Source organism: Plectropomus leopardus, chromosome 19 (genome assembly GCF_026936395.1).
Source record: "Plectropomus leopardus strain MGB_pleo_1.0 chromosome 19, ASM2693639v1, whole genome shotgun sequence".
In the NCBI taxonomy this organism is placed as follows: domain Eukaryota; kingdom Metazoa; phylum Chordata; class Actinopteri; order Perciformes; family Serranidae; genus Plectropomus; species Plectropomus leopardus.
The window spans coordinates 25,105,017-25,123,877 of NC_142194.1; the positions used below are offsets into that span (position 1 = coordinate 25,105,017).

At 41.0% G+C, this 18,861-nt stretch overlaps 2 protein-coding genes and 1 long non-coding RNA gene across 10 annotated transcripts in view; 2 read left to right on the plus strand and 1 right to left on the minus strand.

Annotated features, from left to right (window-relative positions):
• LOC121958522 (butyrophilin subfamily 1 member A1) overlaps window positions 1-9,207 on the plus strand; it is a 24,692-nt gene extending 15,485 nt beyond the window's left edge. For 2 of the 3 annotated variants that reach the window (XM_088070357.1, XM_088070356.1), the window contains exons 4-12: window positions 1,917-2,008; window positions 2,103-2,201; window positions 2,293-2,400; window positions 3,658-3,816; window positions 4,041-4,181; window positions 4,450-4,501; window positions 6,160-6,186; window positions 7,396-7,422; window positions 7,987-9,207. In XM_088070357.1, coding sequence (XP_087926483.1) covers window positions 1,946-2,008; window positions 2,103-2,201; window positions 2,293-2,400; window positions 3,658-3,816; window positions 4,041-4,181; window positions 4,450-4,501; window positions 6,160-6,186; window positions 7,396-7,422; window positions 7,987-8,546 — 1,236 coding nt within the window. In that variant the 5' untranslated portion in view covers window positions 1,917-1,945 and the 3' untranslated portion in view covers window positions 8,547-9,207. Of the gene's footprint in view, window positions 1-74; window positions 216-1,916; window positions 2,009-2,102; window positions 2,202-2,292; window positions 2,401-3,657; window positions 3,817-4,040; window positions 4,182-4,449; window positions 4,502-6,159; window positions 6,187-7,395; window positions 7,423-7,986 lie in introns of those variants that run through there. The other variant, XM_042507487.2, reaches the window with a different exon arrangement.
• A 56-nt stretch (window positions 9,208-9,263) lies between these two features.
• itgb4 (integrin, beta 4) overlaps window positions 9,264-18,861 on the minus strand; it is a 35,176-nt gene continuing 25,578 nt past the window's right edge. For 2 of the 6 annotated variants that reach the window (XM_088070350.1, XM_088070349.1), the window contains exons 32-43: window positions 18,641-18,823; window positions 18,418-18,546; window positions 17,464-17,619; window positions 15,330-15,500; window positions 15,089-15,235; window positions 14,604-14,738; window positions 14,188-14,337; window positions 12,356-12,544; window positions 12,070-12,225; window positions 11,756-11,920; window positions 10,695-10,814; window positions 9,264-10,605 (exon numbers count right to left, since the gene is read on the minus strand). In XM_088070350.1, coding sequence (XP_087926476.1) covers window positions 10,475-10,605; window positions 10,695-10,814; window positions 11,756-11,920; window positions 12,070-12,225; window positions 12,356-12,544; window positions 14,188-14,337; window positions 14,604-14,738; window positions 15,089-15,235; window positions 15,330-15,500; window positions 17,464-17,619; window positions 18,418-18,546; window positions 18,641-18,823 — 1,832 coding nt within the window. In that variant the 3' untranslated portion in view covers window positions 9,264-10,474. The remainder of the gene's footprint in view (window positions 10,606-10,694; window positions 10,815-11,755; window positions 11,921-12,069; window positions 12,226-12,355; window positions 12,545-14,187; window positions 14,338-14,603; window positions 14,739-15,088; window positions 15,236-15,329; window positions 15,501-17,463; window positions 17,620-18,417; window positions 18,547-18,640; window positions 18,824-18,861) is intronic. The other 4 variants (XM_088070352.1, XM_042507484.2, XM_088070351.1 and 1 more) reach the window with 3 other exon arrangements.
• LOC148186377 (uncharacterized) lies at window positions 13,136-14,273 on the plus strand. The gene is made up of 3 exons (XR_015775052.1): window positions 13,136-13,236; window positions 13,549-13,600; window positions 14,144-14,273. It is a non-coding gene; the product is annotated as an uncharacterized LOC148186377 (long non-coding RNA).

The following is an 18,861-nucleotide window of genomic DNA, read 5'->3' on the forward strand; positions in this document are numbered from 1 at the left end:
GAGCTTTGGCGTCCTCTCGCGATATTTCTCTCGAACTGCAGTTCAGTGCAGTTAGTGACAGATAAGAGCGCGCGCTCTGTCTCGCTCCTGCCGCAGTTGAAGTGTGCTGCATCTCTGAAGGACCTCTGAGCACTAAATGAGTCCGAGTGAGGCGAATACATCGCAAAGGAGCTGCGCAAAGTTACCTGCGGAACGGAAAATTCTCACATAAAAAGGTCAGACTTTACTCGTTTGGGTTTTTTAAAAAAATTTCATAGTAGAGAAAAGCAAATACTGTATTGCGTGAGTAAATTAAATATTTAGCTCGTCAGTGAATGTCCATCTTTTGAAAACAGCCTCGTGCGCACAATGGTAGCGTATTTACTCGTCATTTTTGGTGGCATAAACACTAGAAAATTATATATTTTCGAAAAAGTTGTAGATATTTTAAACGTTTTTTAAACTATTATTAAAAACAAAATATCTCCTCTTTAGTGCTGGTTGCTATGCGCTTTGTATAGATATTATTTTATAGTCTGTTTGTTTTGACTTGCAGGCAGAGGTTGGTCTGTCAGGCCTAATATAGAAAGTCACTACCTATGTTTGTGCAGCAATGGCACTGGGGGTAATCCTGGATTTCCTCTAATCTTCCCTCTTCTCTTCACAAACACACAGCTCCTCTGCCACATACATGCTCTGCTTTCACTGCCAAAAACACATCCCAATGTACCCAGGAGTGACTATTGTCTATGCAATTTGATGTACAAGTCATGTCATAGTAGGCTATATTCCCCATTTATGCACTCTGCAATGTATTTCAAATTGAGCCACAATGTATCTACTTAATTAGTTAACAGGCTGAGTGGCACGCTGTCAAGCACGTGACAAAGCCTCTGTGTTCAATTCTTATTGACACATGACTTTCTGGCTTATTCAATTATGTGAAAGGTTCACCACCCTGTGTCCTTTTGTGCCCAGAGATCATCATCATAGGGGAAAAATATCAACAAAAATTAGAAAAGCATTCATTTATACATCATCTCTGGTCACATTTTGGTCTAATATTGCTCACTTAAAGTATAATATGTTGTTCAAAAGATGATAAAAAAGGCTCATAGTGTAGTATATCATCCAAAAAACGGTTTTAAAAAGTCATAATATACTATATCAATCAAAAAATCTTAAAAACATCATAGTATAGTAAGTTGCAAAAAAAAACAATAATGAAAAAGTCATAGTATATTATGTCATTCAAAGAAATCACAAAAACGTCAGAGTATAGTATGTGTAGTAAAACGGTAAACTTTCAGTCCTGGCTGTTAATTCCTCAGTTGGATTCTTTGCCAAATTCACCAAATTCCCAAAACTATAAATCCTCCTCAGTCCTTGGAAAGTCAATAGCAGCATCCTTTGGCTCAGCTGCCACCTCTACATCACAGAAAGAACAGCAAATCCCCTCAGTGCATCAAACTGGCGTACAGGGGTGGACTGCTGAATCAACAGTAAACTGGTCCAACACTCCCCCGCACCCTCCGCAGTGTTTTAAAAGTGCTCGGCGCTGCTGCCTCAGATCTCCTTGGGAATGAATTTCCAATTTCAAGGCTGTGATCAAGATGCATCGACCCACACACGGCAGGAAATCCTGTTAGTGTGCAATATTTTTTGCCTGTTTTTACAATCTCCCTTTGTGTGTGTGCTGAGTGGGTGGGCTGTCTCTTTTTTTACTCAATGCGTGGGTCCTCTTCTCCCTCCCTCCTCCACACCAAATGATAGCTCAGAGTGCCTAATAATGAGCTCTCGGTGGACTCTCAACGCAGAGCTGTGATGAAAGTTCTGCAGTGCTTTTCTCTCTCTCGCTCCACAGCCCAGTCAGCTGCACTTCAGCTCCTGACAGAGTGTGTGCCAGCGTGCTAAAGCTTTTTATTATTGTACCACAGGGCATCTGCCTCGCTCTCCGGCTGCCAGCATGATGAAGGACTGCCTGCAGTTCCTTATCGAGCCGGCCAAAAAGCTCAAGATCCGACTCAAGGTTCGCTTAAAGGACTCAAGTGTTACACTTTGCTCCAAAATGTACTTCAAATCATGTTTTCTTAACCTTTCTAGCTTACGTTTCTTTGCTCCAGGAGTCTCGTAAGCGGGTGAAACTTGAAAAGAAGGAGCCGCTGGTGGAGAGTCAGTTGTTTATCATGGAATTGGCCCGAGAACTCAACAAAATCTGCCAGGTAAGCTCTTCTTGGTCTTTTCTTTCTGTCATACAGAAACAAGCATTCACAGCATATCTCACTTGTATTTCGTCCTATATCTTAACCCCAGAGGTCAAACATCCTCGGCCACATCTGGACCAGTGAGGACATCTGGCCGGCCAGTGTGTGTCGTGATTTCATCGTGGAATGGGCTGCTGTGCTGGAGAAGAGAGCACAGGTACGTACGGTCTGCAGTTGGTGCTGTTTATGTCAATAACTTCAGCAACGACATGCTTTCTGGTTGTGATTTAGGGCTGCAGTCTAAATCCAGAGATATTCAGTTTAATACATATAACCTAAAGAAAAGCAGGAAATATTCATATGTGAGAGGCTTAATTGCAATTTTCATACAAAAGTGACTTTAATTGATTATCAGACTAGTTGCCAATTATGTCTGTTACAGTGAATTTATCATTGTAGGTTGACTTTAAAGGGACAGTTCTCCCCTAAATTAAATACAAATACATATTTTTCCTCTTACCTGTAGTGCTATTTATCAATAAAAGTTGTTTAGGTGTGAGCTGCAGAGTGTTACAGATGTCTGCCTTCGCTCCAATATAATTTAAGTAGATGGCTCTCGGCTTGTGGTGCTCAAAGCGCTAAAAATACATTTGAGAAAAGCAATGCTCAAAAGCAATGCCTCTTTTCAGAAATCATGTGTGCATGTAGAAGCTATTTTCTAGTAAGTAACGAGAGTAAGCCTCTCGTCCATGAATAGATGCACTCTTTTTTCAGCACCATGATAAGCCTGGCAGGTGCAGTTCGGTAGAAGCAAAATAGTTCCTACATGCAACTGCTCACAAAAAGGTCTGTGGATTATCTTGAGTAACCTGGTCATGATTTCTGGTTAAAGATATTGCTGTTGAGTTTTTCAATTTTTGTTGGGTTTTTTTGGCGCTTTGAGTAACTGGGGTGATACACCAACTATATGAGTGTGCTGAAGGAAGTGTGCATCTACTCATGGATAAGAGGCTCGTGCTTGTGACAGCGTAAGATGTAAACATTAATGGCATCCACCTCGGTTTAGCTGTAACGCTAGCTGATTCAGTTTTGCAAGGTGAGCTAGCAATAGATGAATGTTTCCCTCTGCACAGTGATATGATTGATGGGTGTAGTTTGATAGAAAGAAAATAGTTCTTACATAAAACTGCTTACAGTGAAGCCTGTGGATTATCTTTAGTAGCTGGGTTATGATTTCTATAAAGAGACATTGCTGTTGAGTTTTTCCAGATGTATTTTTTTTTTTTGGTGCTTTGAGCACTGCATCCTAGTGCCATATGGTTCCATTATATCAGAGAGAAGGCAGACATCTCCATGGCCCATAACTCACACCAAAACAATCTAGATTAATATATAGCTCTACAGGTAAGAGGAAAAATATGTACTTTGATTTTGGGGTGAACTGTCCCTTTAATGTTTCTGTTTTCTCGTTCAGCCGAGGATCATCCTGTCTGAATACCAGCATGAGAAACCAGAGAAAAAAGACTGGAAGGGGCACCTCCTCTGTATGCTGGAGTCAGGGGGGGAGTGTGACATGGGAGCCCACAAAAGAGTCATCATGGACTGGACGCGGGAGATTAAGAGCAGACCTCAGGTGAGAATAGGATGCTGAGGATGATGAGTGCAAGCCTCCAGCTCCTGTGTGGCTGGTCGGTGATTAAAGTCTGACCCAGTTCCCTCCTTGTATCTGATAAAGATGATTAAGCTAAGCTCTGCCCTTGACAATCATCTCATCATACTCGCTGGAGCTGTGATCACAAGTTAGAGTGAACAATTCATTGAGTGACACTGATTACGTTCATTGTTTTTTTTTTTCAGCCCACCGTCTGGCCGGGCGAGCCTGTGCTCATGATGCTAGACGACCTGGAGTTCCAGTGGAAGAGGGGGCGTCTCCCCAACCTGCTCCCAGCCATGGAGCTCGTCATGCTGGTTGTGATGAATGCCGACAGCCCTGTTAAGGTGAGGATGTCTGTCACAATAACTATATTTGATTAGATTGCATTTGATATTGTTCAAGAACCAAAGAAGATAGGCTGTGTGTTAGCTAATGAAATGTAATCAAAAAGTTAAGACAATTGGAAGTGTGAAAAGTTAGCACAGTGTAAACACTGTGAATTGTTACGTATATGTGCTGCATGACAACCTGTCAGCTTAATCCCTTTATCTCGTTGTCATCTAGCCTGCATCATCTTTATGTTCGTCTGCCTTTATGTGTGTCAATGTTTAGGAGGATGTGACCAAGCAATGGCTGGTGAGAAAGCAGAGGAGCCAAAAGATCGGTGAGTGCATTTGAATTATCATTTTTTAACTCAACTCTCCTTCAAGTTTCTTTCAAATACAATGAAAGAAAGCAGTGAGCAACTTCAGAAAAAATGACACAAAACTTTTTACACAACAATTGTAAAACGTACAAGAAAATTACCTGCAAATTAGCAAAACAAAAAACAAAAGAAGCTTAATAATCATGTAGAATTATTTAAATATATCATTTTGATTTTGTTAATAATTTGTTAAATTTTATTGATAATTTTTTTTAAAAAAAGTTTTGCTCTAGCTTAAAAAAATATCCAGAAAATGACCTGGGAAAATTGTCTAAAAAAAGTATGATCATTTTGTGACATAATTATAAATACATAATTATGATAATTAGAAATGTGGTTTTCTCTAGCTTTTGTCATTTTCCCCCAAGACATTTTTCCCTCGATTTAAAAAAAAAAAATTCTAAATGTATTAATTTGTGGAACATGTCTTGCCAATTTGCTCATTGCCTTTTTCCTGTTTTCAAAAGGAAACAAACTAATAGGCAGCACTTAATAATACAGCTCGCGACTTACCATGTAATTACGTGACACTTATAATGTACTTTTGAGGAAAGATGTTGAAAGTTATCCCCTAAGTGTTTCATAAGTACCTGGTACCTACGGGGTACTATAGAAGGGTACTTTACAGGAAAGATATAGGAAGTTATCCGCTAAGTATTTTGTAAGTACTGGCTACCTACAGGGTAATTTAGAGGAAAGATGTCTGAAGTTATTTCCTAAATTTATTTTAAGTACTGTGTACTTTAGGGGAAAATAAATTAACTTATCCTATAAATATTTTCTCAGCACTGGGTACCTATGAGTTTATAGGTACAGGTTTATAGATCCAAATGATTTACAAATATGGGAACGTGCTAATAATGCAATTCTCTGTTACACTGATTAATATTAGGGCTTAGGACCATACTGAGAAAATATTTGGAGGATAATTTCTTTTGTTTTTCTCTAAAGTACCCCATAAGTACCCAGTTATTACAAAATACTTAGAGGATAACTTCAGACATCTCTTTTCTGAAGTACCCCATAGGTAGCCAGTACTTACAAAATACTTACAGGATAACTTCTTACATCTTTCCTCTAAAGTACCCTTCTAAAGTAGCCCATGGGTACCCAGTATTTAAAAAACACTTAGATTAACTTTAAAAATCTTTCCTCAAAGTACTTGTAAGTGCCACAAAAGTGCCACATAATTACACAGTAAGTTGCGGGCTGTATTATAAAGTGCTGCCAACTAATTTGTTTGGGGTTTAAAGGTTTAAATACTCATGAAGGCATCTGAACACAGCACAAGAAGAGTGGTATTTATTCATGTTTCAAAGGGTAAACAAAGTGTCAAAGAGGCGATACGCAAATGATAAAGACGTCTTTCAGCATCATGATGCTGAAAAGCCATCCATTATGTGTGAATTGCTATTGATTACTGCCACATGTGTGCATACAGTAGCATTTAAGCTCTTCAGCAGGAGTGAAACTTGATGAGTCACTTTCATTAGAACTAATCAGGATCAATAGATGATTAAAGGATAGTGAAAGCAAGTAAGGAAGAGAGAGTAAGAGGGGTTTGAGTGAAACTCCTGATTGTCTCCTTTTAATCACAGTAATCTTTTTTCTTTCAGACGCTGTCCGCTACATCCCCCACAGTGGTGAGTAGGAATCCTCACTGCAAACCTTAAATTAAGTCACCTTGTTAGTGGCTTGGCTGTAACTATATTAACTTTTATCTTGATAATGATAAACATAACAATGTTGTTTGTTCTGATTAATTACATTTATTTTTAGATTCAAGGACCAGAGCTGGTTGGTTAGTCAAACATCTGCCATTTGTTACAGCTATTTATATTTTTAAAGGAACACTTCATTCCCCAAACAATCATTTCTATGTTAGTTGTTCACCTCATGTTACATTAGATTTGTGAAGAAAACTCTTGAATGCCTCCACAATAAACAAACAATCCAAAAACAAGGAAAATTCTTGGTGAGTTAAAGTTATAGGGGCAACATTTGGCAACAACAAAATTGTTTACCTACGCTTACACAACTGGTGCAATAGAATTCAAGTCTCATTTATCCAGCCGTGTGCTCGGTACTTCCCAAACAGACAGCTCTGTCTGAAGGGGAACTGAGCTAAAAGTGAATATTATCTATGCTCCTTTCAAAGCCAGGAACACAAGAGATTTTGGATTATTGCTGCCTCGATTTTCAGTTTGTTTGTATTATTGCGTGACTTTGGTATGATATGAGCTAACCCTTTGAAAAAAAAAAAAGTCACACAATATAACATAGTAACAGATTGAGGCAGCGGTAGAACAGCAGCTCCTGTGTTCAGTGAAGTAAAATTACAGTTTTTTGTCAATGGAGTCTGGCTTTAAAGAGAGCTCAGATAACTTTTACTTTTTAGTTTCCCATTGGAAAGAGCTGTCAGTTTGAGACGTACTGAGTACACAACTGGATAAATTAGATATAGTTTTGCTGTTGTTAAATGCGGACACCGTTCTATTTAAAATAATTAAGGATTTTCTCTGTTTGTGGATTCTTCATTAAAATTTATATTTTAAAAATATATTGATTTGCAATAATGGTTATTTTAGTTCAGCAGGAGATATATTTAAGTCACTCTTTAATTCACTCTTCTTTTAGCTCTTTTTTGGTCCACACCAACTCCTGAGGGAAATGTCTGTCTCTTTAGCCGCTAAATGCTCTACTCTGTTCACCAGCTAGTTGCTAACTTGTCTGTCAGATTTGTGCTGAGCAAGTGGTCCTTCTTATACATTTTACACACTCATTTGATCTATTGATTTATAAAGTGTATTGATCACAGCAGCTTTAAAGATTTTCTCTTATTTTTTTTACAGTGTGGAATTGGATTTGCGATGCTGCAGGTATGAAAACCATTTAAAATCAAATCATCTCTGTTGGTCTTAATAATCAGCGTATGTAAGGTTACTTTTGTGATAGGCTACAGATTACTAGTTACCCTGTTAAAACTTCTTGATTCCTTTTCTAACAAATGGTTTAAACAGGGCAAAAATGCTATAAAGACCTAACTAGTAAAAATGTGTAAAATAAATAATGAAATTTAAAACACAAACTAAAACATAAGTGCACAAATGTTGCACTCATATTTGCTTCAATGTCTTTGCTGAACTGCGTTGTCCAAAAATATGCCAAAAGAAAGCATTCCTGCACGGCAAAAAGATGTAAAGCAACAGAATGTTTTAATTAATCAGTTTTCATATGTAACCCCTTTTTAATCACCAACATTTTAATAAGTAACTGTAATTTAATACATATTTTTTCTCTGTTACTGTAACTGATTATAATTACATTTATTTTGTAATTTATTTGCATTTGCTGTAGCTAAGTACATGTAATTATTTACCTCCCAATACTATAATTCATCAGATTAGTAATCATTCTTTCCTTCCTGGTCTGTAACTCTACAGAGGACGTCACTCTGGACTCCGACTCAGCCAACCCAGACCTGCTCATCTCCAGTGATGAAAAGCGCATGCGATGTGGCCTGGAGCGCCGAGAGGCGCCGCGGTGCCAGCAACGCTTCGACGGCTGGTGGTGCACTGTGGGAAAGGAGGGCTACACCTCCGGTCGCCACTACTGGGAGGTGGAGGTGGGTGAGCGGGACTGGCGGCTGGGCATCGCCAAAGCATCTGCGGTGAGGCAGGGCTTCCGCTCGCTTACCACAGATACCGGCTATCTGACCCTGCGTCTGGAGAGGGGCACAGATCTAAAAGCCCTGACGGTGCCCGCCACCCTGCTGTCACACAGCCTGGTGCCCAGGAAAGTAGGGGTGTACCTGGACTATGAACAGGGCCAGTTGTCTTTCTACGATGTGGAGAAGCGCTCCCACCTGTACACCTACAACGACAAGTTCACAGAGGAACTGTACCCCGTGTTCGGGACTGTGGAGGTGGTCAAAGACCTGGTGATCAGGCCTGCGGACGTCAGACAGCCGTGCCTCTGCCCCGGGCCCTGCCTCTGGAACTGAACTGCTTCACAGACACGAGTCACTCCTCGGTCCTGATCCTCAGCAGCCATCAGAGTCTGCGCTTTCATTCTGGTCCATTATTCAGTGAATTTGTGTCCTGGCTCTGGATTTAAAGTCTGACTCTTTGTGCAGGTTGCCTTGTGAGGTCACACAGGGACATGAACCGCCATCATTCTGCATCACACTTTCTGTTACTCTGCCTTCATGGAGACATACAGTATTTGACTATTTGTATTGTAAGGATATTTTGAGAGGTCCTTTACCCACTAAGAAAAATGTTTTTTTAATTTAAAGTAAAAACACACCAAAATGCAAGATTTTCATGCCATAACAGAGATATGGAAATGTATTTTTGATTGCTTTTTTTATTACGTAGAGATGAAACTTGCAAACTAGCTTCACAAATGTTCTAAAAGCATGAAAGGACGTGTGATCGGCTAGTTAGACCCTCAGTGAAACAGTGCAGCTTGCTGACATGCACACACACATACTGACAGACCAAGTTGGCGCATGTGAAGAGTTCGCTCTGTTTGCCGTTTCGTCTCCTGCAAACATTTGTCAGGCTTGTTTCTGCAGCTGTGTTTATGTTTATTGTGTGCTATATTAAGATGCCCCCCCCACCCCTCCCCAAAAAAAACATCAATAAATTATTTGCAAATGTTCCAACGTGTCTTCAGTTACAGATCAAGAGAAACATTCAAATGGACTACAAATGTATTTATTTAAAATCTTTATTAAGTGCAATAGAATTTAGATTTAAAAAAGAAACAACGCAAAAATGTAAGCTCAACTGCTTGAAAGTGAGTGATACATGTTGATCAAAAGCGCATGAATACTTAAACCTGGAATGTTTTTGGTGAAAAGCTTCGTCCACTTATCCACAGAATTTTTTTCTGATAAGAAGAATCTCTCATAACGTGTCTTACAAAGCATTTAAAAAAAAAAAGTGGATCCAAAATACAGTAGGACTTGCATCGCAGAAAATACAATCTTAACGTCTTTAAGTACCGTTTCTCTAAAATACCAAGATCTATTTGTTCGCAAAATACAAAATGCAATGGCCTCGCATAGTAAGGATGCATATGAAAAAGGACATTTTTGAGTAAAAAACATCTTAAGAAATGCAAAAACATGTTACATCTGATAGATTTTTTTTGTCTTTTAGCTGTCGTAAAATCATGCGTCAGTAGGAAATGTGCATATAAATGAGCGATACAAGCGCCGACTTGTGTTTGCAGAAATACCTCTATATTTGGCATCCAAATTTAATGTCAGTCTGCTTTAAAAAAATTGTAAAAAGTATTAAATATACTTGGAAAAACACTTTAATATAATACAAATCTATGAACAAAAAGTCCCAAATACACCACTTTTATACTCTTGATCACTGGTCATAAAACATCCACAGCTATTTCAAGCCAATCTCTTTTAAGAAAACATAAATCTCAAAAAGTTTGGTGTATTTAACCTGAAACAAAACAACTCGTACACACACAAAATATCTTGTGAAGGCAGGTGGAGGACAGGAGACAAACAGACAAGGTCACTTTGGATTACTGAGCCGCAGTCAGATTACTGGCCAGTGCCGGCCCTGATTTAAAGCCCCAATGTGTGTTACCAGATCTGAACCAACAGAGGGAGTGGAGTCTAAATCATCTGCTTAGTGGAAAGAAACTGACATTAAATACATAAGAGGCAACAGTGACAATGTTAAAATGTGGAAAAGTGGCCAGAGTTTGTAACAGACATAAAAGAACAGCCTCTTCTCCATCTATTCATTCCTTTTTTTGGTCGCAGAATCTCACACACACGTATAAAAACACACACTGATCGTGTATGAGTACTCTGAAAGCCGACTCTTTTTAAAAGAGAATCTCAGATATGATTCCTCATCATCTTGGACCTTTGGTTATTACTTAAATAAGATCTTAAGATTCATAAAACATCTTCTTTGTGACGGTGGCTCCTCCCATGACGCTCCTCTGAACCACTTCCTTGGTGATTTGACGGGTCACCATGCCGCTGGTCTCTGTGTGCTGTGTGGTCATCATCATCCCATCTGTTAGGAAAAAAAGCAGTTAGTGTGTGTGAATTTATTTTATTGACGTTTTTAAGAGACAAGTACTGAAACTGAAGCTTTGTTTGTACCTGTGAAGTAGGGGTCGTTGAGCATGGTGTGGGAGACATTGGTCCGTGTGCTGACCTCTGTTGGCATATGGAAAACGTCACTCCTTGTCATTGATTGGCTGTTGTACCCAGCCAAAGCGCCTTCAGGAAGCAAGGAAGGAAAAAAGGTGGACACCCAAGATTAGTGTCACCAGTTCAGTATCTGACCAAATGTCTCCCGTTCTGCTCCTGACTTACGACATTGTCTAACGGCTGGAAAAGTGTTTTTGCGGAACATCAGAACTTTATTATTACATCCAGTTACACATTTGTGTGAAATCTGAGCGTATGAATTCTTGATTTATGATCAAAAACATGTTTTATGAGGTCACCATGACCTTGACCTTTGACCATCCACCACCAGGATTCTAATCAGGTCATTCTTGAGTCCAAGTGAACATTTGTGCTCAAAAAAATGAGATGGATGCAAGGTCACAATGACCTTGGCCTTTGACCTATGACCACCTATTACCTCATCCTTTAGTCCAAGTGGACATTTGTGGTAAATTTAAAGAAATTTGCATTCTTGAGATATCGTGTTCACAAGAATGGGATTGACGAATGGACGTATGAATGTATGGACGGAAGTATGGACGGATGGACAACCTGAAAACATAACGCCTCTAGCCTTCTGCCGGGCGTGGAGGTGACAGGAAGACTATATTTAGTGCCCCTTAATGGTTAAGTACCCTTCCTCTGTCTAACAGGTTTTTAATAGATATTGAAATCTTAAGGCCAGACTTTTATGAAACTTGCCTTATATATTTATGATCCCCAAAACATGAACAAAGACTTTTTTTCTCTTGCGCCAAAATTAATTTTTGTGAATTTTGAGAAGATGAACACTATTTTTTAAAGCTTTGCTCTAGTGTCCCTACTGGCCAAACTGTAAATAGTATAGTAACAATAGTAGCAGAGTATATCAGCATGTTTTTTGTTGATTGTCATTGTCATATTCTGGGGTTAAATGAACATTTTAGTCTCCAGCATCCGCTTTTGGGAGTTTTTAGTTTAAAAAGCTTTACCAATAGGACTTCTCTTACCTCCATCCTGAGACTCGATGGTGATGATGCCCTCCCTCTCAGGACCAAAGCCCTGAGTGGTTCGAGCCTGAACTTTAAACTTATAGGGAACGTTCTCAGTCAGGTTCGGGACGGTCAGACTGGTCTCAGCAACGTCCCCGTTCACCTGAAAGGAACGTACCTCTCCTGGGGGAAACAAGAAACACTGGTCAAAAAATAACATACTCACACAACAAATACTTACTGCAAACTAGAAAATGCGCAAATCAGTCCTTTTTTTTAAATTTGGAAGATTTTAGAAGAATTATTTTTTTGATCTCTCGTGAAATCCTCACCTCCACCATGCAGCTGTTCGCAGGTGACTACATAGCCCAGGATGTCTCCATTGGGTTTACGAGGTTTCTCCCAGCTGAGCTGCAGGGAATCAGGGCTCAGAGCAGTGAAGACCAGGGGGCCCGGGGCACTGGGGGTGCTCAGAGTGAAGGGTGAGCCTTCAAGGAAAGATGAGACAGACAGTAAAATAAAAAGACAGACACTCTACTTCTAATAACTGTAAACAAACTGTCCTTTTGTCTGTCTAATCAAAGACGTTGTGGCACAAAACCTGCCCAGGATCAGTACCTGGCATGGGGCTGAGGGGACTCTTGGGGTCGACAGCGGACTCGATGGTGATGACTCCCTCTCTTTCTGGACCCCAGCCCTCCTGGCTCTGAGCCTTCACCTTAAATAGGTAGGAGTGGTTTGGCAGCAGGTCCTGGATGATCACAGAGTTCTCTGCTGGGTTCGTCACATTAATGCGCTTCATCTCACCTACAGGAGAGGACACAGGTTGTTCTGTATCAACATTGAATATTCAAATATTAAACGAAAAAAGACTAAAGAACACTTCCACCCCTACATGACCATTTGTATAACAGTAACTCACCCCGTGTTACTTTGAAATTGTGAAGAAAACCCTTTTTTTCCTCACATGCTTCCACAGTGAATGAAGAATCCAAAAAACATTTTTTTCAAATAAATGTAAGTCAAAGGGGTCTGCGTTAAACAACAGCAATACTATATCAAACAGACAAGTCTCTCCGACAGGGAACTGAACTAAAAGTGAAACTTGTTGATACTCTCTTTGAAGCCAGATTCCACTGGCAAAAACTGTAATTTTGAATCTCTGAAAGCTGAGAGCTGCTGGGCTTTCACTGCATCGATTGTGTTATTGTGTGGTTTCGGTGTTTGAAAAGGTTAGTCTGGATTCAGCAAACTCACACAATAACACGAACTGACTAACTGTAGACCAGCAGGTTCCCCGTTCACGTGATAAAATTAACATTTTTGTCAATGGAGTCTGGATGTGAAAACAACAGAGATAAGTTTGACTTCCAGTCAGACAGAGCTGTATGTTTGGGAGAAATGTTCTGGATTAAACTGCAAGAGTTGTGAGAGAGTTTGTAACGGATGTTTTTTCTAGTTTTCCTCTGCTTCTTCCTACTCCTTTTTGGATATGTGATGTGAGTTAATGTTGCTTGTTGAAAATCTGTTACATGTATGCTATTATTTGTGTTTGTTTGATTATTTTTCATTTGCATTGTATTTTATTTTTTAATGTTTGAAATAAAGTATTTTCAATTCAATAGTTTTCTTGTTAACCGTGGACCCCTATGACTTCTATTCATCAAGAATTTTCTCCATCTTTGGATTCTTAGTTCACCATGGAGGCCTGTTAGAAAGCAAAGTTCTCATCATGAATTCAGCGTAACATGGGGTGCGTAACTGATATACAGATGGCATGAAACTAAATGTGAGTGTGCTTTTACCATCAGGGCCCCTTGGCTTTGAAACAACCTGCCTGAGGAGATAAGGCTGGAAGAATTGGTGACTTATTTTAAATCACTTCCTAAAACCTATTTTTATAGACTTTCCTTTATGTGATGTTGTCTTTTTATTTCTTTTTATTCATTAAATCTTTTGAATTTATGTTTGTTCTTTTTATCTCCTGTTAGTTGTGCTTTTATTGCTTGAGTTGTTGTGTTTGGTCTATTTCTTTGTATTATCCACGCACTGACTGCAGGTCGGCGAAGGCCCTCTTGAAATGGCTTAAATTGCATCTTGCATTATTCGTCCTCTGGTTTTAATTTTAATCCTAAGTTAACCCTAGTTTCATCTCACTTGTGTTCACTTCTGTTGTTGTATTGCTGTCTGTGAAACGCGTTTCTGCTTTGCTTTGTTTGTAATACTTTGTATTAAGTATACCTTTAAAATGAAGATAATGTATTAAAAACAAGACTTGACTTGAACTATAAGTTCATGTGTGGTGTGCAACGAATATGTATGTGTCGTGGTCTTTTCTTTATTTATTGTCTGATTATGCTAAGATGTATGTATACATTTTATCCAAATGTCTGTTCTTTATTACAGAGAAGGTGAAAACAGATGGCCCTCACAGGCTTTTTTATGTTTACCTCCATTGAGCAGCTGGTAGAGAACAGAGTAGCCCAGGATGTCTTTCTCGCAGTGGGGCTCCTGCCAGCTGACTTTGAGGGCAGTGGGACCAAGAGCAGAAAACACCAGTCTGCTGGGGGTGTCTGGTACACCCGGGGAAAGTCGAGCATCTGATCCGTGGCGGGACATAAAAACAGAAAATGAACTAAAAGCATATGATGTGCTCAAAAAAAATGGTTGCCAATATTGCAAAATATATGATTTGTGGTGACTAAAACACAGAAACCAGCAGGTGAAATGTTCAACAAGGAGATCAGAGATGGAGAAAAAGTATTTGACAAACACAGAGGAGTTAAAGATGAGTGAGGAGGGGGCATTACGCTTCACACCCAGCAAACACATCCAGTGCCCTCATGCTTGTGTGCCGCAGACTTACCCTGGAGCACCCTGTCCAGGTTATATAACGCTTCATTGACGTCTGAAGATTGAGTCCTCGCCCTCGGACCCTGAGACAGGCTGTAGCTGAACTGGCTCTGAGAGCTGCTCTGCATCCCAGTGTAGCCGAACCCACCTGATGGCGCATTGAGCATGGGGGGGAGGAAGAGGAAGAAAAGATGGAAGTAGCACAGTAGGAGGGGGAGGTGAGCAGGTAAAAAAGAGGTCGAATAAAACAAGTTGAGTAAAGTCGAGAGAAGGGGAGGGAGGGAGAAACAGCGATAGTCAGCAGAGCTCCTGCAGTCCATGTGGATAAGCCTGCTGTGCAGCCAACAGCCCCCAACCCTGCTAACAGATGTCCCAGCCATCGGCCTCATGCACAGTTTACCTGCCGAGGCGTCTCAAATATTGCATCTTTCTTTGACCCAGAAAGACAATTCCTTTTACGTTTGCTTCAGAATAAATTCAAACTCCTTGAAAGCTTACTTAGATCTGGGAACTTGCTTGACACGTCTCCCATGACGATAGAGTCCCGGATGTTTTCGTCTGTGTAACCCCTCTCTGAGCGCTTCCTCATGATCACCTCTGATGTGTGCACTCCTCCGCCCATCATGTGAGGGCTACGAAGACCTCCTACAGGAAGAGAGAAAGATCAGTGATAAAGGTAAATAATATCTTGATATTTAGTCAAAAATTCTCTCAGTGTAATTCTTGCTCTTCACTGTACCTGGTCCGGACAAGTAGGTGGTGCTTGTTTCCGTGGTGAAGGAGCCTCCTGCTCCTCCTCTGTAGTTTGAGCTCAGAGTGGACATAGGGGAGGACGATGCGGACAAGTTGCGTGTCGTTGATCCTCCTGGGAAAAGGAAGTTCTGGTCCCACTTCCCGTTCATCGTGTAATCTGTGGAACACCAAAATAGGGGCCAAGGTTGTCAGAATATAGGAAATTTAGCATTCAAGCTTTGTGACACTGATTGGAACAACAAAATGCTGATAATGTCAAGCACCCAAAACCAGGCCCGGCCAATTTACAGAGGAAGCCCCAGCAGTTTCAGACCATGGATGTATAAAGAGAACTGGATACATTCCAGCTCATCCCTATAAATGTTGCTCAGTGGCATGTAAGGCAAAAAAAAGCTTGTCTTTCCAGGTATCAGATTACTAGGAGTTGGCACATTGTGGAGCTCACAGGAGCCAGTCCACCAAAGACTTCCACCATCTGAGCGGCCAAATTCAGGTTTAGCCCTCTGCTAATTTGAATAAGGATAAAATGATTTAATTGTGTGGCTCTTCAAGACTTTTGAAATATGATGAGACCCAATGGATCAAATCCCACTAGAGAAATTAGTTATTTCATGGGCATAGTGATGCTCAAAAAAAGTCCACACATTTACAAATGTATCCATCACAATGTAAGTCTATGGGAAAAAAGTCATTTTGGGCCCAATGGCATCATGTGACGGAGCCTGAGGTTGTAATTCCACTGTTTGGCCACTATAAAGACAGAGAGCAACACGTGAGAAAATCCCAGTTTGTCCATACCATATTTCTGATGCCACACATCTTAGGACTTAAACGTTTAGTTTTTCATTTTGACAGCTTGTTAAAACTTAGTTATGCTTTATTTAACATTTTGGTAGTGTATCCCAACACAAAGCCGCGTTTAAGTATTTTTGTTTTGCTAGCAGATATAAATGACTAGGAGGCACATTCACACAAGTCAATGGAGAGCAATGGATTGGGACTTAAATGCGCTCTGTCTCTATGTCACATTGGCGTCAAAAGCCAAGCACTGTTCCTGTGGGCTTGCATAGACTAAAAATAATGAATGTAGCTACCTATTAGTTTTGGTTGGTTTTGAAGCCTCCAGTATCACATTTTGGCTGTCCCCATCTTGGGTTTTTGGAGCCAGAGGTCACCATATTTGGACAAAAGGCTGGAGCTGTGAAGGGAGGGGTGGATCTGACTCAGACTGCAGTGACGCCTCACTACAGTCTTTGAGTCATGCCACACATAAAATTCTCCCTTGGTACATTTGTCATGGATGTTGAAATTGGCTACAAAGTGTTTTTTGTACCAGCCTGTAAACATGTTTCTTTCTGCTGTAAAGTTGGACATTTTAACATGGGTGTCTTTTTGAGCCACCCTCAAGTGGCCATTCAAGAAACTGCAGTTTTTGGCATTTGTGCGTTGGCTTCATTTTTCAGCTCTGGAGGTTGCCACTTGATCTTCATCTACGGATCTAAACTGTTAGTACTGCTAGTACTTTGTCATGTGGGAAACTCCCTGAACAGCTCCCCTTGTGGATAATCTGAATGTGAACCAGTTTCATGAGGTGCGTTGCATCTAAAAGGGCACATCAGAAGAAAAAATCAAACATGGCTGCAAGGAAAAACAATTACCAGCTGCAAGAAAAGGTGTCATCATTGAAACTGTCCTGCAGAGATGAGACTGTCTTTAATTAAGAAGCCATTGTTTCCATACAGCCGCACAGTAACTAAGCCTTTACACACACCCGACAAGCTGCTTCCTGATCTCTACCTCCCTGTGGGACGGAGAGAGGACAGACAGAGACAGGCACCTGAAAAAGCCTGCCCCCTGATCATCAACTGGAGGTGGAGCAGTTGATGCCAGTGCTCCTCTCTGGGCAGGTGGCGGGAGGACAGATGGGATAGGTGCCAACTAGGCGGACAAGAACTGAAGCCCGAAACTGAATGATTAGACAAATGGTGATATTTCTGATCAAATCACGGAGGCAGAGAGAAACGTCGGTTGCCTTGCCGGGCACCTGACTAGCCGTGCATGATAGCTGGCATGCTAGCTGCCTGTCTGTCTATCTGTGGCTCTGACGGAGTGGTCTTCACCTGGCAGGGCTGTTTGGGTGTAGCTGGGGTGGGGGGCATCGTCTGAGCTCGTCTCTGTGTCTGTGCTGAGCCGACAGGGGATGACGTCCACTCGCTTTTTCCACGACACCCTACGGAGATCCAGGTTGGACCCCACCAACTTGACATATTGCCAGCCTTGCGTTTGGGGTCATAGGGGAGAAGCAAGAGGGCGAAGGATAGATTTGTAGCGCAGAAGTATCAACGGTTGCTTTCACTATACATTACTTTACAAAAAAACTATCAAACACATAAATGGGATTACATTTTATATATACTGTATATTAGTGTCTCGGAAGTGAGGAGCAACATCAGCATTAACTTCCAGAGAAAACTAACTTAGTGCACAAAAACGGCTGCAGAAAGCAGAAGAGTGACAGCAGATTTATTTCTGGGAAGGCCTTGCAGTTTGTGATCGTAAAGCACTTCTATTGCAGATTTCTGGGGATGTATTGGGAGCACATTTTGCTGCTGCCTGGCTGAGGCGTTGCCTGCAGGAAAAATGCCCGGCATATAGAAGTGATTAAAAAAAGCAGAGTTGTGAGATTGATGCCATCCCTGAGCTTCACAGCTCTTCCTTAATGAAAAAAAGAAAAACTGAAAAAGGAGAAAGAGCCAGAAATCTTCAGTTTTTTAGGAGACGTCTCACAAGTTGGGTGATTTCCTGTAGAAATCTATGACATTTAACAGTGTTCTTCATTCCCATTCCTTCTGACAGGGCAATGACACCACAGCGCAGATTGTATAAACACGCCGGCTAAACACTTGGCTACAAGAACAAAGCAAGATGCCTGGGAGCATTGAGAACATGGACTGAAATAACTGCATCCAGTCACATCCATCTCTCCAGAGCCAAAAATATATCAGAATGGAGCACAATGAGTGTACACTGTCAGCTGTTGTCAGTAGCTTGTGGTTTTGGCTCTGGGTACCCACCATCACCAGAGACACTGGGTGTCTTGGAGCCTGCGGGGGACTTCAGCACCTCATTGCTGTACATCAGGTAGCTGTCGTACTCGTCTCCTGCCTCTGCATCCACGATAGGAATATCTGGAATTATGGGAACTAGGGACAGACGGAAAGAGGGGAAATAAATCTCTTTTCAGGGAAATACAGATGGACTGGAAGTGTTTTAGAGGTGTATTTGTCCCCAACTTACTGGACAGAGGTCTGGCAGGCTGTGATGCCAGGTTGATGGTGGCATCTCTGTAGGGGCCCCAGCCTACACTGTTCATGGCACGGACCTTGTACTGGTAGGTCTGGGCATTCTGGAGGTTCTCAATCAACAGCATTCGCTTCTTAGGGTTGTCAATCTTTACTTTCTTAGCAGCGCCCACTGGCTCTGTGTGGAGAATATTGGGATATGATGAAAATACATGT